The sequence below is a fragment of the Sceloporus occidentalis genome, unplaced genomic scaffold (assembly GCF_023333645.1).
Source record: "Sceloporus occidentalis isolate IW3139 unplaced genomic scaffold, rSceOcc1.0.p SCAF_11, whole genome shotgun sequence".
Classification (NCBI taxonomy): Eukaryota; Metazoa; Chordata; class Lepidosauria; order Squamata; family Phrynosomatidae; genus Sceloporus; species Sceloporus occidentalis.
In genome coordinates, this window is record NW_028316991.1 from 7,698,830 (window position 1) to 7,715,446 (window position 16,617).

At 39.1% G+C, this 16,617-nt stretch overlaps 1 protein-coding gene across 1 annotated transcript in view; it reads right to left on the minus strand.

Moving 5' to 3' along the window:
- Positions 1–499: 499 nt before the first annotated feature.
- LOC149305500 (zinc finger protein 704-like) overlaps positions 500–16,617 on the minus strand; it is a 35,421-nt gene continuing 19,303 nt past the window's right edge. Inside the window, exons 3-9 of the mRNA XM_089477539.1 lie at positions 16,038–16,141; positions 12,816–13,039; positions 11,979–12,079; positions 11,436–11,694; positions 9,587–9,667; positions 5,669–5,760; positions 500–557 (exon numbers count right to left, since the gene is read on the minus strand). Coding sequence (XP_089333665.1) covers positions 500–557; positions 5,669–5,760; positions 9,587–9,667; positions 11,436–11,694; positions 11,979–12,079; positions 12,816–13,039; positions 16,038–16,141 — 919 coding nt within the window. The remainder of the gene's footprint in view (positions 558–5,668; positions 5,761–9,586; positions 9,668–11,435; positions 11,695–11,978; positions 12,080–12,815; positions 13,040–16,037; positions 16,142–16,617) is intronic.

Sequence of the window (16,617 nt, forward strand, 5' to 3'; positions counted from 1 at the left end):
CATTTTAGAAGTGGGCGGAAGACGCCATTGATTGCTGCCATTGGCTCACCGTGCTTCCCGCAGTGTAATGCGACACAAGAGATTGTTACCTTTAGAACCTTACAGCGCTGAAGAGCTCGCGAAGGGTTGGCGATGGGAGGTGTTTGGGCGCCTCCAGCTTCCGATACTCTAGTATTTGGGTGCAGACAATATCCGGGGTTGTCTGAAAACCCTTATCATTGATGTCGAGTCTTTTCATCAAATCCATCTGACAATCCTACCTGCTTCTATTAACCGGTGTTTAAGGTTGATACGTGTTTTTGTTGCGATAAACAGTCGTTAATGTTATTAAAATGCCTGGCATTACACTGAAGAGAAATATGATGTCATATAGTAATGTCCTGGCCGTTAACATACCCCCAAATCCCGTTGGCCCTTTTTCCTCCCCTAATGTTTCTCTGTTGTAGAGCTCAGACTGCTCCATCTTTGTTGTAATACAACTACAGTCCACAAGGGGGCATTACAGTTTTGTAGTTTCCATGTTCCAGTATTCACATATCTTCAAGAAAATATTCCAGCTATAAAGGGGTTAAACAATAAGAAATGTTGTGATAAGGGTACGTAGTCTAAAATGGAAGGTCACATTCTTAAAGGTAACATTTAAAGGTATTGGTTCACTGAAGGAGTGGTAGGTAAGGGGAACAGTCATGGTCTTGATTCAATGATTTGTATTGTATGCAGTCATCAGGTAAACCTGATTTCCTCCACAGAAGCTCATCGTTGGGTGGAAGGTATGAGGGATGGCAAGAATGATATTGTGATGATAGAATAAGGTTTCTGTTTGGCTGCATGGATGGTTGGTTATGGTTGGTGAACCAAAAACGCCATGGTGCTGCCAATCTATAGAAGGGTGTAAATATCAATTTAGTTAGCAGATTGCGATGAAATGCCGTCCTTTATTTTATGTTTTATTTGTATTTTTATCATAAATCACCTTGCCAAGAGCGTTCTGATAAAACTGGAATAGGGCCAATTCGACACCCGAGGAGCATTTTTTATTTTCTATGTTGATGTAACAGATGGCAGGGTCCAGCATGGCAAAGCTCTTTAATGATATCATTGATATATAAACACATCGACCCCCACAGGCGGATTTGGTTCAAATCACAAAGGGACATCAGTAGATCTGCTACATGCATTTCTTCCTATTAAAAAAGTGCTACGGTACTGTCAGTACCATGGTCGTGATTCAGTGACATGTCTGAAATCCAGCCTTAATTGAAAATGAACATGGCTTGCTAAAATAATAGAAATAGTTCTACTTGCAGGGCACAAATCCCCCAAAACATGTTAACTTTTCAGATGTATGTGCACGTTTATGGAGAATATCTCATAATCACAGCATATGGTGCTCTAATTTCACATCTAAACCAATTTGATTATTTTTGCAGGTTGTTGCTACAGGAGAAGCTCATTAGAGTCAACATGGTACAACCATTAGTGTAATGATGTGGGATGAAGTGACCACATTCACATTTTTCCATTTCATATGTGGACCAGTATGATGTATAATGCCCCATTCCTAATTTGTACTTCACCACTGCACTTGGGTACACTGGCTACCTTTTTCTTGTAAGGCAACATTTGTACAATAATAATAAGATAATAAAAATAATAAGAGAATAAAAAGTACAGTAATGGCTCAAATGCATAGATTTTTATGTTATGGGAACCAAAACGCTCCGTTACGTACCCGTACCACACTAGATTTTATTATTTGTTAAACTTTTGGGGTTGGTAACAGTGAAGTTGTTACCGTATTTGCTCGATTATAAGACGACCCTGATTATAAGACGACCCCCCAAAATCTGAATATTAACTTAGGAAAAAAGAAAAAGCCTGAATATAAGACGACCCTAAAGGAAAAAAGTTTTACCAGTAAATGTTAATTCATGTAAACTATTTTTTTTAATAAAAGCTATGATTGAGAAAAATATTTTTTTTGTTTTTATTTCTTGTATTTTCCAGCCTGTCCCCCAGTTACGCACATCTGCCCCCAGGCTTGCCACACCAATATGGCACTGTGGCCCATGATATGCCTTTTAACCCTCTATATGCCACTGTGCCCCATGGTATGCCTTTTGACCCCCTATATGCCACTCTGCCTCCAGAAATGCCTTATACCCCTATATCCCATTCTGGCATTTAGGGGGTTAAAATGCATATTATGGGGCAGAGTGGCATATAGGGAGGTATAAGGCATTTCAGGAGGCAGAGTGGCATTAAGGGAGTTAAAAGGCATTGTATAGAGCACTCTGCCTCCAGAAATGCCTTATACCCCTATATGCCACTCTGGCATTTAGGGGGTTAAAAGGCATATTATGGGGCAGAGTGGCATATAGGGAGGTATAAGGCATTTCAGGAGGCAGAGTGCTCTATTAAATGCCCCCTTAACGCCACTCCAGAAATGCCCTATGCCCCCATTTAACTAACACACACACACACACTCTCTCCCCCCCCTCCCCTCCCCTCTCCTCTCCCCTCTCTCCCCTCTCAGCCCTCTCTTACCGGTGCTTCCAGCCGGGGCAGCGGGTTGACGTCGCCTTCTGCTGCAGCCGGAAGGAGGTGGAGTTGGCAGCGGGGGTTTGTATGCGTCCGTCGCGTATACTTTCCCCGGCTGTCAGAGATCAGAGATCTCTGACAGTCGGGGAAGGTCTACGCGACGGACGCAGACAACCCCCGCTGTTAGCCACACCTCCTTCCGGCTGCAGCGGACGTTGTCTACGCGGATCGCGTAGACGTCAACCCGCTGCCCCGGCAATACAGCAGGAAGCACCGGTAAGTGTGTATGATGGGGGGGGGGGGGGGGGTGAGACAGGAGGATCCAGGTCCCCTGCAGCGGTGCGGGGGATCTGGATCTTAGTCTCCTAATCAGACTCTATTTGAGGTCTGATTAGAAGACGACCCCGATTAGAAGACGAGGGGTATTTTTCAGAGCATTTGCTCTGAAAAAAACCTCGTCTTATAATCGAGCAAATACGGTATTTTTTATATTTTAGTGGGAAGGTACAAGACATTGGTGCAGAGTGGGGTTTAAAAAAACCCCTCTTTTTTATTATTTCCTTTTTTTGACAGATCAGTTTGGAGTCTTTATAGATCTCGGCAGACGGCAGCTCTTACAATGTCATGGAGGCAACCCTGTGCTTCCTATATTTATTGTAATCTTATCATTTTATTTACATGTTTCTTATATAGCGATACCGGCTCCTACCGATGAGAAAGACTCCAGGCTGATATAAGACGGCTTGATCTCCCGTGTACAAAATGGTCGAACTGGCAAATTCCACAGCACAAAACACAATGCAATGAAAACTATTACACACGCATACAGGTTTATTACAACAAAATGTAGAAAAAACATTTCAAAAAGTATACTTCTAAGTAACATCTATTAGAGTGTAATAATAACTTTATAGAATGATTATATTTCTGGAGCGTTTCAGAGAGAATCTATGGATATACTGTACTTTGGCAAACACATACAGTACATATACTATGTTCTAAACGGATATGGGGGGCTGGCGCACAGATATGTACAATTTGATGTTTATGTGTTCTACCATGCATTGCAGCACTTTTATGTCTAATAATACCTATTGGCTGTATTTTCTATAATAACGAGGCAGTCTATAATATATCTGATATCAGTTATATCGCAGGTGTGATACCGTGCCTCTGTCTCTACAGATTAATGTATTAGGTACCAAAGGGTGCTCAGACCTGTAATACTCGGCTTCCGGGCCATTTCCGCGAAACTTTCTGGTTTTTAACTTGATGTCTTCAGTTTCCTGACAAAGCCCCAACTTTTTATGAACCTGGGTGGTAGTAACTCTCCACTCCTTAATCCTTCTTGCCTTCTTATTCATTTGCATCTAACGTCCCAAAATCCCTTACCTCATTTCTCAGCACAAGAATTTTTTTTTTTATCATATTTTTTTTATTTTTTTACAAAAATTTGTAAAATGTTTAAGAAGAGTAAATTCCATGCAATGCTATGATATTTGTTGCCACTTTGAAGGGAATAGGATTGATAAAATGCATTATAAATACACAATATATTTACGTAAAAACAATAAATACAATATCCTAGCCGATATCAGTAAGTGCAGACCTATTAACTTCCCCAAAAACCCGTATAATACATATATATACCATTATAGCATGGTAACACCCTTTGTCCTCTTATTCCATCATGTACTATTTGCAGGTTACAGTGAAAACTTTCCTGTAAAAAGAACAGATTTGGCCCTGTATAATGCATAAATAAATCATCGATTCCTACATTATACATTTGGGAAGCGTAACTAAGCCCTTACTACAGGAGGTCACTAGGTTTCCCCCTTCGTAAATCACAGTGAAGTTTTGAATGATCGAATAGATAACCGATTTCAAATGTTTCCATGTTATTAGCGCATAATGATGAGGTCTCATTGCTTTAGTGAATGGTTGCTTGCAATTGTTTTGTGATCTGACTCTCCAAAAACTTACGAGCTATGGATATTACTTCCTACCAAACACCGTGCCCATAGTTATCTAGTGTACGTTGGGATCTATCTACGAGTGTTATACGCATGCTGATCAAGTTATCACGCAAGCTGAATTCTCAGTATAAAACGCAGACTTGTGGAAGCGCAGAAAAAGTCCATATTCCAGAAGAAGTTACTGTACACAAAAAATATTTACAAGAAGAAACCTTTGTCCAGCTCTTCCGCTTGCCTTGGTACTGAAAACATATCGTCTTTACCCTCGTTCTCTTACAAGCTTCATAAGACAGTGTTTATCTGTCAGTGTTTAGTGACATTGAAAATTGTCCAACACCTCTAGGAAGAAGTAATTTCAGGTTAATAACTCAGGCCTCTGCAATGTCTTCTTGAAGCACAAGCAGGAAGCTAGCGACTTCTCCAATCGCTTATAATCAGGCAGACCAAAGGTGGTTGTCATCACAATGCTGCCCGCGTGTTTATCCTTTCCATGATATAATCCCACATGTGAGATTTAGATCCCAAACAGAATATATACATGCAGAGGGTCCCAGTACTTTGTGTTACGTTCACCACAACAGCTGATTTGTTTCCTGGAAAACGCACATTTTAGTTCATTTGCTTTATCTTTTCCATGTGTCGTAGATTGGAACAAAATATGGATCTCCCTCACTGGCCGTGAACATCACCGCTAGAACTGTCTACACTCAGTCGAGAAACCTTTGGCAGGCTTTCTTCCAGCGGCATGCCGTACACCACTTATCCCGGTTTTCCATTCCATACACTTTTCGACACTTTTTATGTTCCCCGCGAGGCTTTCTGCTGGCAAAGGGTGATAATATTAATTTTCCGCAATACCTCAAGATATTAGCATTAATGAACTAAACCGTATATATGAATAAAACCTCATTTTGTGTACATAAAGAGGGTGGAAAGTCATAATAAATATAATAAAAAATTAATACCGATTTATCTCCATGTGGCTAAATGGTCCCATACATTAGTTTCTAATAGCTACCATATATAAATTACTTTTAGTGGACATAAGACACATAGGGGCAAAAGTCAGGTTGATTTCCGCATGTCGATGCACAGAACTCCTAATGCGTATTATTAAATGTGTAATACATCCAATTACCCGCACATACCTTATTCCCATTCCTGCTCTTGTAGGGGATAAGATCCCTGTCTGTCCAATTTGTCTATGCTCCTCATAGCTAGTGGAGATGTTTCTTGAAACCTGAAAGAACGTACACATTTTTCTATCAGAAAAGGAGACATCGAAGAGGATTATTTTATTAAGTAAGAATTTTTTTTTCCATTACAAGCATTCCATGATATTCCGGTATATACCAAGGCAGCAGTGGCGTCGCTACAGGGGGGCAAGGGGGGCCCCCCCTAGGTTATTCCTTGCCCCCCCTAGGTTATTCCTTGCCCCCCCTGTTGCCCCCCCGCCGAATTTGTAACCACCCAGGACAGTCCCAGTCAGTTGCTAACGACGGCACCATGCCGTCACTAGCACTACCTTACCTTGATGGAGGTCTGTGGACCTCCATCACCACCTACCCCGGCGATCTGCCCCTCAAACTGAAGGGCATCACCGGGGCCACCCGATCCGCCCGGTGCCGTCTTGCGCAATGACTTTATTAACAACTGACAATTGTCAGTTAAAGAGGTATGGGGGCATGCTGCTTAGATGAAAGAATAACAAATATTAAGTTAAAAAAATAAAAATGTAAAAAAAATGGATTTGGGGGTCTCTAAAGGCAGATAAAAAAAGATCAAAATTGCCTAGAGATCCCCAAATTAAATTATTTAAACATTAAGTAGTTTAACTTTAAAAAAAAAAGAAAAGTTTAAGTATTCTAGCTAAATGATCACTGTGGTAGCCAATGTTACCACAGCGATCATATAGCTATAAAAAGTCACATTCCCTTTTTAAAAATGGCCGATACTAATTTTAAATCCTATTATGCCTTTGATCATGGGGTTAAATTTAGCCAACGGTAGAGGGAGGCAATTTTTGAAATCCTGATGAACTGCAAATATTATTAAAATCAGCCATTTAGCCCGTGCGGTACGTGAATAACCATCTCATCCCTGGAGCGCCTTGCATTTTTACTGCAAAACTTATTTTTGCTGTAAAAGTGATTTTTTTTTTTCTCCCTTTACCATCATTTCTTTGGGATTGTAACGGGAAAGAATGGTGTGTGCTTCTGCGAGTGAATGGAGATATGAAAGGCGTGTGAATGATCAGTAATTAGGGTTGAAGCCTTGACGTGGCATTACTGCTCACGTAGGAAGTTAAATTATGGCACAAAAAGTAGACATTTGCAAAAACGACATCCCTTGGTGCATCAAATGAGGGGCTGTATGTGTTTCTAGTACAAACCTGGAGTGCGCAAGACAAAAATGAATATGTCGCTATGGTTAGAAAAAACATATTTTCTAGCCAAAGCGTCATATTCCATCATTATTTGTGCACTCAACTTTTGTCCTAGAAATACATGTAGCCCCTCATTTGAAGCTCCAAGGGGTGTAGTTTCTTAAAATGGATGAATTGCCTGAATGAGGGAGAACATTAGTTAATATGTGGATGAATTGTCTGAATGAGGGAGAGCATGAGTTAATATGTGGATGAGTTGTCTGAATGAGGGAGAGCATGAGTTAATATGTGGATGAATTGTCTGAATGAGGGAGAGCATGAGTTAATATGTGGATGAATTGTCTGAATGAGGGAGAGCATGAGTTAATGTGTTTGTGTGTATCATAGATGTATAATTGTGGAAGGGCAAAGATGGCACTAGCAGGATGTTTGAGCCTTGGGGACCAAGATGGCACAGGCAGGGTGTATATGGGACAAAGATGGCAAATCTTATGTGTGTTATCTGGGTGCTGGCCAGGTTCTATGTGGGCAGCGTGGTTGGGGTGTGCAACCTGTGATCTATCCTTGTAATTTAAGGGTTTTAAATATACCTTTAATGTCGTGTTTTTATGTGAATTCCAATTGATTTGTACCTGCAAAGCTGGGTTTGTGTGTTCTTCTGTAGATCCATATCTTCTATGCTATGTTTCTATACATTATTTATGTATACCTGCAAATACAGGGTTTGTATGTCTTGTTCAGTTGATTAATACCTGCAATGCTGTTTCCATGTATTTATTTGATCTATACCTGCAATGCTACATTTCATATATTATTATTGTATACCTGCAAATACAGGATTTGTATGTCTGATTCTGTTTATTTGATATATACCTTCAGTGCTGAGATCACAAGTGAATTTCAATTGATCTATACATGCAAAACTGGGTTTGTGTGTTAATGTGTTGATCTATACCTGCTATCGGCAGCAGGGTCTAATATTTATATATATATTTATATATATAATCGGCAGCAGGGACTAATATTAATATATATATCGGCAACTGGGGCTAATATTAATATATATGGGCAGCAGGGGCTAATATATATATATATATCAGCAGCAGGATCTAATATTTATATATATCAGCAGCAGGATCTAATATTTATATATATATCGGCAGCAGGGGCTAATATATATATATCAGCAGCAGGATCTAATATTAGGCCCTGAAATCATTTAGTGCAAAAGTTAAGGTATTGTGTTATTTAAAGGATTTCAAGGATTAGTCGTACTAAATTGTGGCTTCAGGCTTCCCATGTTAAATGTACAAGTATTGTATTGTCCAATAACAAAAGTATCATTCCATAGCACATTACTTTTGGCAATATATATATATATATATATATATATATATATATATATATATATGTGTGTGTTTTTTCAGTGGTATGATTTAATGGTGGAAATTATTAATGCCCCCCCAGTTTGACTGTGGTATCTTGTGTGCCCCCCCTATATATTGTTTCTAGAGTCGCCACTGCAAGGCAGACCTGTAGCGTGAAGAAACCACTAATGGACCTGTAAATTCAGTAAATTAAATATACATTCCCAAAACCATTCTTTTGCTGTTTTCCAGAGGATTAGTACAGATCCTTCGTATGTGAGACACACATATGATAAGCTCTAAATGAACACCAAATATAATGGATATAACATAGATTAAAGTCCGTTATTACTGCAGGAGTAAGTTTGGGTTGGTTGCTTGTGTCGCAGGTTATTGGCATCACAGATGTTCGAACTGAATAACAATGATAAGGTTTAGCAATTGTCTCTGGTCAGTGGCCACAAAACATTGCCTTATATGAGTTTGGTTGTTTTACAAACCGCCAATAACCATACTTTACAGTAAAATTAATATTCCATGGCAAAGGGAAGAAATACCTGATTTTACTTATCAGTCTCTTAATATATAAATATATATATATATATATATATATATATATATATATATATATATATATATATATGGGTCATATAATCCCTTTCTTTTACCAACATCTTCCCACTTTCTACAGCTGCCGATAGATAAAGACGCACTTTTGGCACCCTAGTGTACGAGGTGTGCTCTAGCGAACAGGTCGGTCACAGATTTAGGTAGCACTGCATGTTTATCATTCACGCTTTTATGATAAGAATACGACTTTACTCAATGCTCTAATAAAGAACTTGAAGTCGCGTCTTTAAGTTTGTTCCAGTTACTGCCATTTTAATACACAAAGCCTCTGCAGCTGCAATATAAATCGGGAATCTCATACAACATCAAAATATTGTAAAACTATTGTCTCGTCTACGTTCATCAATTACATTCGAGAGTCCTCAAATAATTACTAATTCAGAGAGGATAGTTCATTATTACCATACAGCAGATGTGCTTTTCATCCAGTGCATGTGTTTGGATTCTGGATCTTGTAAACTGCCCTAAATCCGCCCAGCAGTATTCCCCTTGTATTTATCATTTCCTGCACACTATTGATAGTTCAAAGTGACATTTGCTTTGATCAGTACTGAAATGATCTATCACATGTCTTTAGACATCTGTAAATAGCTGTGCTACAGAAATATCAGTGGCAGCTGCAAAACGAACCCAAATATACATTACAAACATATACAAATGATATTTTCTGCTTTTTTACTTACTGGGTTGCCAGCGAACGAAGTGACATTATTGACATTGATATGGAGCTTTTTTGAGCCTGGAATATTTACCGGGGGAGAAGCCTGAAAAATCAAAATATTACTTAGCTAAGGATTTTGAAAGAAAAAATAAAACAAGAAGGCTGCAGCCTGGAGGTCAACGAGCCTGGTTCATATAAAAGACACAAAAACTGAAAATGTTCAAAGTTATTCCCAAGTTACTTAATTGAACTACAGCTAGCAAAGTGTTTTTTGCCCTTGGGCTTGAAATGATACATGTTTATGTTTCTCATTCTTAAGGACTTTTCTGTATTTTATTGGCTTTATTTTTAGGTAGGTTCCCCACACAGACGGTAAGCTCTATAGGTCTGATACAAATCCATGCTCACACACACACACAGCTACACATCCATGCTGACATACATAAATACAAACACATATACATCCCACCTCCTGCCCGCCCCCGCTTACCTCTCACCGCTCCAGCAGCTTTCTCTCTGGCTAATCGCTACACTGTGCGGGCAACCTCGGTTTCACCACAGGGTCACGTGATGTGACGTGACCCCGACACGCTCCTGTCTCCCCGTGCTGGTTCAAAATAGTTTAGAAAGGGCCCTTGTACCCTGAAAATATCTGTATGACTACTGTAAGGTGCTAAGTGCTTCTGTTGGGGCTTAATAAATAAAAATATAAATACACACGTCAATGTCTTACTTTGATACATGAAGAAATCATAACAGCAAATGAATGGAGGCCCTTTTTGTAGGCGTCATATTTGTATAGTGAGTAGGGAAAGTGAAGCACAAGAGTGGGGAACATATATTAGCCTATATAACATATGCATTGGTGTTCCTCAGTTCCTGCTTTCCCAGCCGGACTCTGTACACTAAGGGCCGTATTGGTCCAAGCTGGCATCACACACGGTACATAAAGCTAGAGTATTGTCGCAAATAATAGATGCATTTTGATACTTTCTCACCGATACGTGACTTATGACATAATCACAGTGCCCGATCTCCAAGAGGATACCAGTTTGTGAGAACTAGCTTCTCAAATAGTTATGATCATGGGAAGGTAAGCATATATTACTTATTGTATGACTGAGCCAGAGAGGGAGAGAGGTGAAATCCAAAAGAGATCTCCAGCAACAATAAGAGCTGCACCTATTGTATCTGAAATAGTTTTCAAAAAAATTAAATAAAGCAGAACAGGCAATGACTAGAATGAATGAAAGGGAGTTTTTTGGGTTGTAAAAAAAAATCCACCACAAACGTATTAGTTCTCAACTGGTGTAACCAAAGCAAAGGAAAAGAACACAGGCAATCGCTAACACGCTTAAAACTCATACATTTGTAGCAAACAGTTCAACTGAATTCCTTTGAAATATTTTAACTTAGTTGAGAAATGATACTTTTTCTGGCACAAAGCCCAGCAATGATTCTGTTCTATATTAGTAAAGCATTTCCAAGGGGAGCTATTGAAAGATGCAGACACTTAAATATGTTGCACAATTTAACCCTTTGCATTACTTATACATCAACTATCAGCATAACTCTGCTTTAATTACATTTTTTTGCATATTTAATATTTAGAAAAAGTACTCCAATTTCAGGACCACACTTAAAATGTAATCACTGTATATAAGCACACAGATTAGGCATACAATGACCTCTACATATTTGTTATGGCTTATTTTTACCTTTATTTAACTTAATATCTCATTGAAAATCCCTTCCCTTATGACGGGTTATTGTGTATGGCACACAAACCAAGGCTAATGTTTACCAAATTTTCTTAAGACATTAGTTTAACTAATTTTTACAAGTAACGAATCCATCCATCCATCGGTTACCTGATATGCATGGTCTGAAGTTAGAAGTAAAAATGTGCCAGGAGCTGAACTACTAAGAGGTGTGATCAGCGGACTCTCTTTTTTGGCTGGATTGTCCAAGCTTCCGGCGTCTGGGAAAAATGATGTTGAGGGAGGTGATGGTGAAGAGGGTGATACAGGTGGGAGGCTACTGAGACCTTCAAAAGAGTCCTTGTTCAGCCTGACCTCCGTATAATAAAAGTCTTCTTCCCCCTCATTATCATCTGATTCTCCGGTACTTCTGAAGTGAAAAGAAACAACATTTCAGCCCTGCAGCACAAAACCAAATGTAACGGAGTGAAACACCCTTTTAATATGACTTTGCCAGTTTTCTTTTTTTCAATATTATGTCCCATTTCTTAAACTTTTTTGTCCTATTCATGCTTCTTCTATGTAATACTTTCCAAAAAAGAAAAGTAGCTCCATTGTAATGCAACACACACAAAAACACAAATATATCACACACACAACATTCTTATCTCACACCCCCAGACCACCACAAGCTTTAGTGTTAACATGAATTACCCCAGATGAATAGTTCTGATGTGTTTCTTTATTCCAGCTGCTGTGCTCAAAGTCTTCCCACATCTCTTCCAGAGACATTTAAACATCACTTTCATGGAGTTCTATGCATACAAAATATGGAAATAGATAGAGGACAAAGAGATAATCACAAAGTCCACCTCTAGAGGTACAACAGCTGATTTCACTTTGTGTAGAATAAGTAGTTTGTGCCCCACGCCATGGCAGAGATATGGACTTCCATGGGACAGGGGCTCGAATCATTGCTCTATAATAGACAACAGTTTCATGACAATAATGCACGTAGGTTCTTTGCAGTAATTAGCTGGGACAGAGCATTTTGGCAAAATATATATCCAACTTAAATGTTTGAATGCTTGAAACCGGGGCAGGTATACACTGTACATGACAAAACGTGTACATATTTACCCCCCCACAGACATACTAAATACATGCGGCCACGATTTGCCTTTCCCTTTGGATAAAAGAGGTGGGTTAATACAGGGATATCCCGGGTTAGGTCTGTTTGTTTATTTTAAACTATGAGTCCTAAAACTTACATGCAGCAAACCGCCCTTAACACGAGTCAAATTAATTTATTTTATTCTTATTTCACAAATGAATCATATTAGGGTCTTTATATGTGTCACATATACATTAGAACCTATGTGCTGGTGCGCGCTTAGAACATCCATAGTTGTATAAGTCCATCTAACACATTAAAAGGTGTTCATCCTTTTAATAATAACAGCAGAGGGGTGAGGAAAACACATTGCAGCATCAATTTATTCAGATGAATTGTCATAATAATAGAATATGTGAATAAAAAAGCAAACGCACCTTCCTTTTTCTTGGAATAGTCTCCTCAAAAAGTACATTGCCAGTTTCTGTTTCCTCAACGGTTTCTTCTTGGTGAAAAGGTGATCGGAAGTGTTTGAAGCTGTCTGCAGAGAGTGGTGGCGATGGTGTGGAAGGATTCGAGTAGTCACTTGGTGTTCCCCAACTCCAATAGTCACTACTACTGGAAGTAAAGAACCCTAACTCCTTCCAGGAACCATTCATATCTGCAAGCAAGACAAGAGGAGAAGTTAATGCACTGCCTTGGTATAACATCAATAAATTGGACTAACTTTATCTGGTCTAAAGTTTAAGGATTTAAGGTAAGTCATATGGAAAAAACATGTATATCCCCTTAACGACAATTGCCGGTCCTGGCACGACACGGAAAAGCATGTGCTTTACGACAATTGACGTGCCAGGACCGGCACGTCTTTAAACGGGTGCAGAAAGCGATCTGTTTTCGCTTTCTGCACCCAAAAAACGTTGCTGAATGCCTCGACCTCGAGGCATTCAGCAACGCCGCGATCGGAACAAAGGGGCCATCTCTGGCCCCTCCACGGGGCGTCAACATCCGCCATACTTTGTATGGCGGCGGACGCCCGTTTTAAAAGCGTTTAGGAGGCGATCGACGATCGCCTCCTAAACTTAAATGGTGTCGCTGGAATGCCTCGATCAGGAGGCATCCAGCGACACCAAACACTTACCTTTCGATGGGCTGTGACCGCTCCGGAGAGCGGTCACAGCCGCAGCTGCCGATGATCTTCGCCATCAAGCAAGATGGCCGCTGCCCTATAACAGGAACCAACAAATTTTAAAAGTTCGCTAGATGGTCCAGACCATCTAGAGAACTTTGGCTCCACTTGCAGGTTGAATACAGGTACTGCATTCACCATGCAAGTCAATGGAACCCAGCTTTCTAATCACAGTGTGATTAGTAAAAATAAATTAAAAAATAAAATAAAATTAATAATAATTAGAAAAAAAATAGTAAAAAACTAGTAAAATGTAAAAATCATTTCCCACTGATGTCACTATCAGGGGAACCTCCAAGTTGAAAAAAAATGTTAAAATTTTTTTTTTAAAAAGACAAAAAAATATATATATATATATATAAAAAATATATTTTTGTGAGCAAGTCCTAAAATTAGCATATTAGCTTAAAACAATTCTCGCATGGAAAGAGTTAAAATACTGGCATATTAAATGCCCGTGGGGTGTCTACTTTTAAAAAAGGTATGATTTGATGGGGTAAATTGAATTGGCCAGGTTCAACAACGTCCCAATTAATACCGGGGGAAGGATGGCCACACACCTAATTTCCAATTAGAAAAATGCACACGTACCAAATGTGGCCTTTTAGTTCCCACAAAAATGACACACCCATGCATGTGGGATATCACTGCACTCAGGAGATGTTGCTGAACACATTATGGGGTGTCGTGTGACAGCGGCATATACCAGGAGCTGTAAATTCATACATAAAGTAGGTGTGTGTGGAAAAAATACACACACAAAAATACTACTGCAAACTTTGAAAACATGCTGGTGGTAAAATGTGTGCATGCAAAGAGTTAAAATACCAGCATTTAAAATACCCTGTGGTGTCTAGTTTTCAAAAATATATGGTTTTGTTGGGCACACTGAAATGGCCCGGCTCAAAGATGTACCAAATAGGGCACGGGCAGTGGATCCCCAAATGCCAAAGTTCAACATTGAAAAATGCGCATGCCCCAAATGTGGCCCTTTTGCCCCCAAACGGCCAGGCAAAATCATTCATGTGAGGTATCGCTGTACTCAGGAGATGTTGCTGAACACATATTGGGGTGTTTTGTGATAGTGACATATACGAGACCTTTTTTATTCATACCTGAAGTAAAATGTGTGTGGAAAACCAAATGCAAAAAAATGACTACCACAAAGTTTGACAAAGACTGGTGGTAGATATGGTGCATGGAAAGAGTTAAAATACTAGCATTTGAAATACCCTGGGGTGTCTAGTTTTCAAAAATATATGGGTTTATTGGGCACACTGAAATGGCCCGACTCAAAGATGTACCAAATAGGGCATAGGCAGTGGATCCCCAAATGCCAAAGTTCAACATTGAAAAATGCGCATGCCCCAAATGTGGCCCTTTTGCCCCCAAACAGCCAGGCAAAATCATTCATGTGAGGTATCGCTGTACTCAGGAGATGTTGCTGAACACATATTGGGGTGTTTTGTGATAGTGACATAAACGAGAACCTTTTAATTCATACCTGAAGTAAAATGTGTGTGACAAAACAAATGCAAAAAAATGACTACCACAAAGTTTGACAAAAGCTGGTGGTAGATATGGTGCATGGAAATAGTTAAAATACTAGCATTTGGAATACCCTGGGCTGTCTAGTTTTCAAAAATATATGATTTGATGGGGTAAATTGCATTGGCCGGGTTCAAAGATACCCGAAATGGCACATGGGGGGAAGAATTACCAGATTTGGAAAAAATGGCTTTGAAATAGCAAAACGCTACCTGTACTTATTGCCCCATAATGGGTAGAAAAAAGCAAAAAAACATAAAAACATTGGGTATTTCTAAACTCAGGACAAATAGTAGAATCCATTTAGCAGGTTTTTTCATTACCTTTTATAGATGAGTAAAAGATTTTTCAACTAAAAGTTAGAAACAGTCATTTTTTTCTAAATTTTTCACCATATTTTATACTTTTTTTAGTAGTAAATAATATGATACAATCAAAACAATGTCATCTAAAGAAAGCCCTTCTTGTCCTGAAAAAAACAATATCTAATGTGTGTGGGTTCAGTAAACGGGAAAGAAGAAAATTACAGCTAAACACAAGCAGCGCAGAAATGTTAAAACAGCCATTGTCACGAAGGGTACAAAAAGTAAAATCAGCCTGTCACGAAGGGGATATTATTATTGTTTAGCATTAAATAAAACATGATTTTATATCATTTTGGAGCAGGAAGGATCCCTTCATTTGCAGGCTAGACCAATACAGATGACCCGTTACTCAATTTCATTGAGCTCCACTTGAACCTAGGCCCAGAAACCAAAAAACATCAAATGAATCCTGTGAGAATATGAAGTCTGTTAGATATACATATTCCGGTGTTATCTTTATTTATCTTTTTGCAAGTGAGTTTCTCAGCCCCTTGGAGTTCTGGGACACACGGGGGGTAAAGCGTCTTAGCCTGTATGTAAACAGTTGGTGCCTTTACCAGTAAGTCGAGCAGGAGGGCTGCGAACCACGGGGCTTGTAGAAAGACTGGTCAGCACCATGGCAGCTGTCACTTTATCCATATCCACCTCATCTGCACATTTCCTAGAATATGATGAAAGACAACGCTATTTTTAATGTACACGACAGATATGCACATACTCTATTTTAAATAATTAGTATAGAACGAAGGCCAGACTGCATATAATAGATACTAATAAAGAACACACCTCCAGTGCTTTCTTGCTTGCTGGAGACATACTCAGAAAATGAACAATGTATTACGTATATATAAAATATACAATGAATTCTCATGTAATAGCTGGTACAAATAATACATTGTTAGCACATACGTAGTGAGTAACATACTGTGAGTAACAATATATTTGGTGAATTTACATTTTGACCACTAGAGGGTAGGGGAACATGACAATACTGCGGCCCATGGGTTGCTAAAAGTTGATGAATTTATAATCGTTTTAGGCATTCAGTGAGATTTGCAATAGAATAGATGGGACGGATGCGCCATTTGATGCAGAGATCTCTCCATCTACATATCTCTATATAACACGATGTGTAAT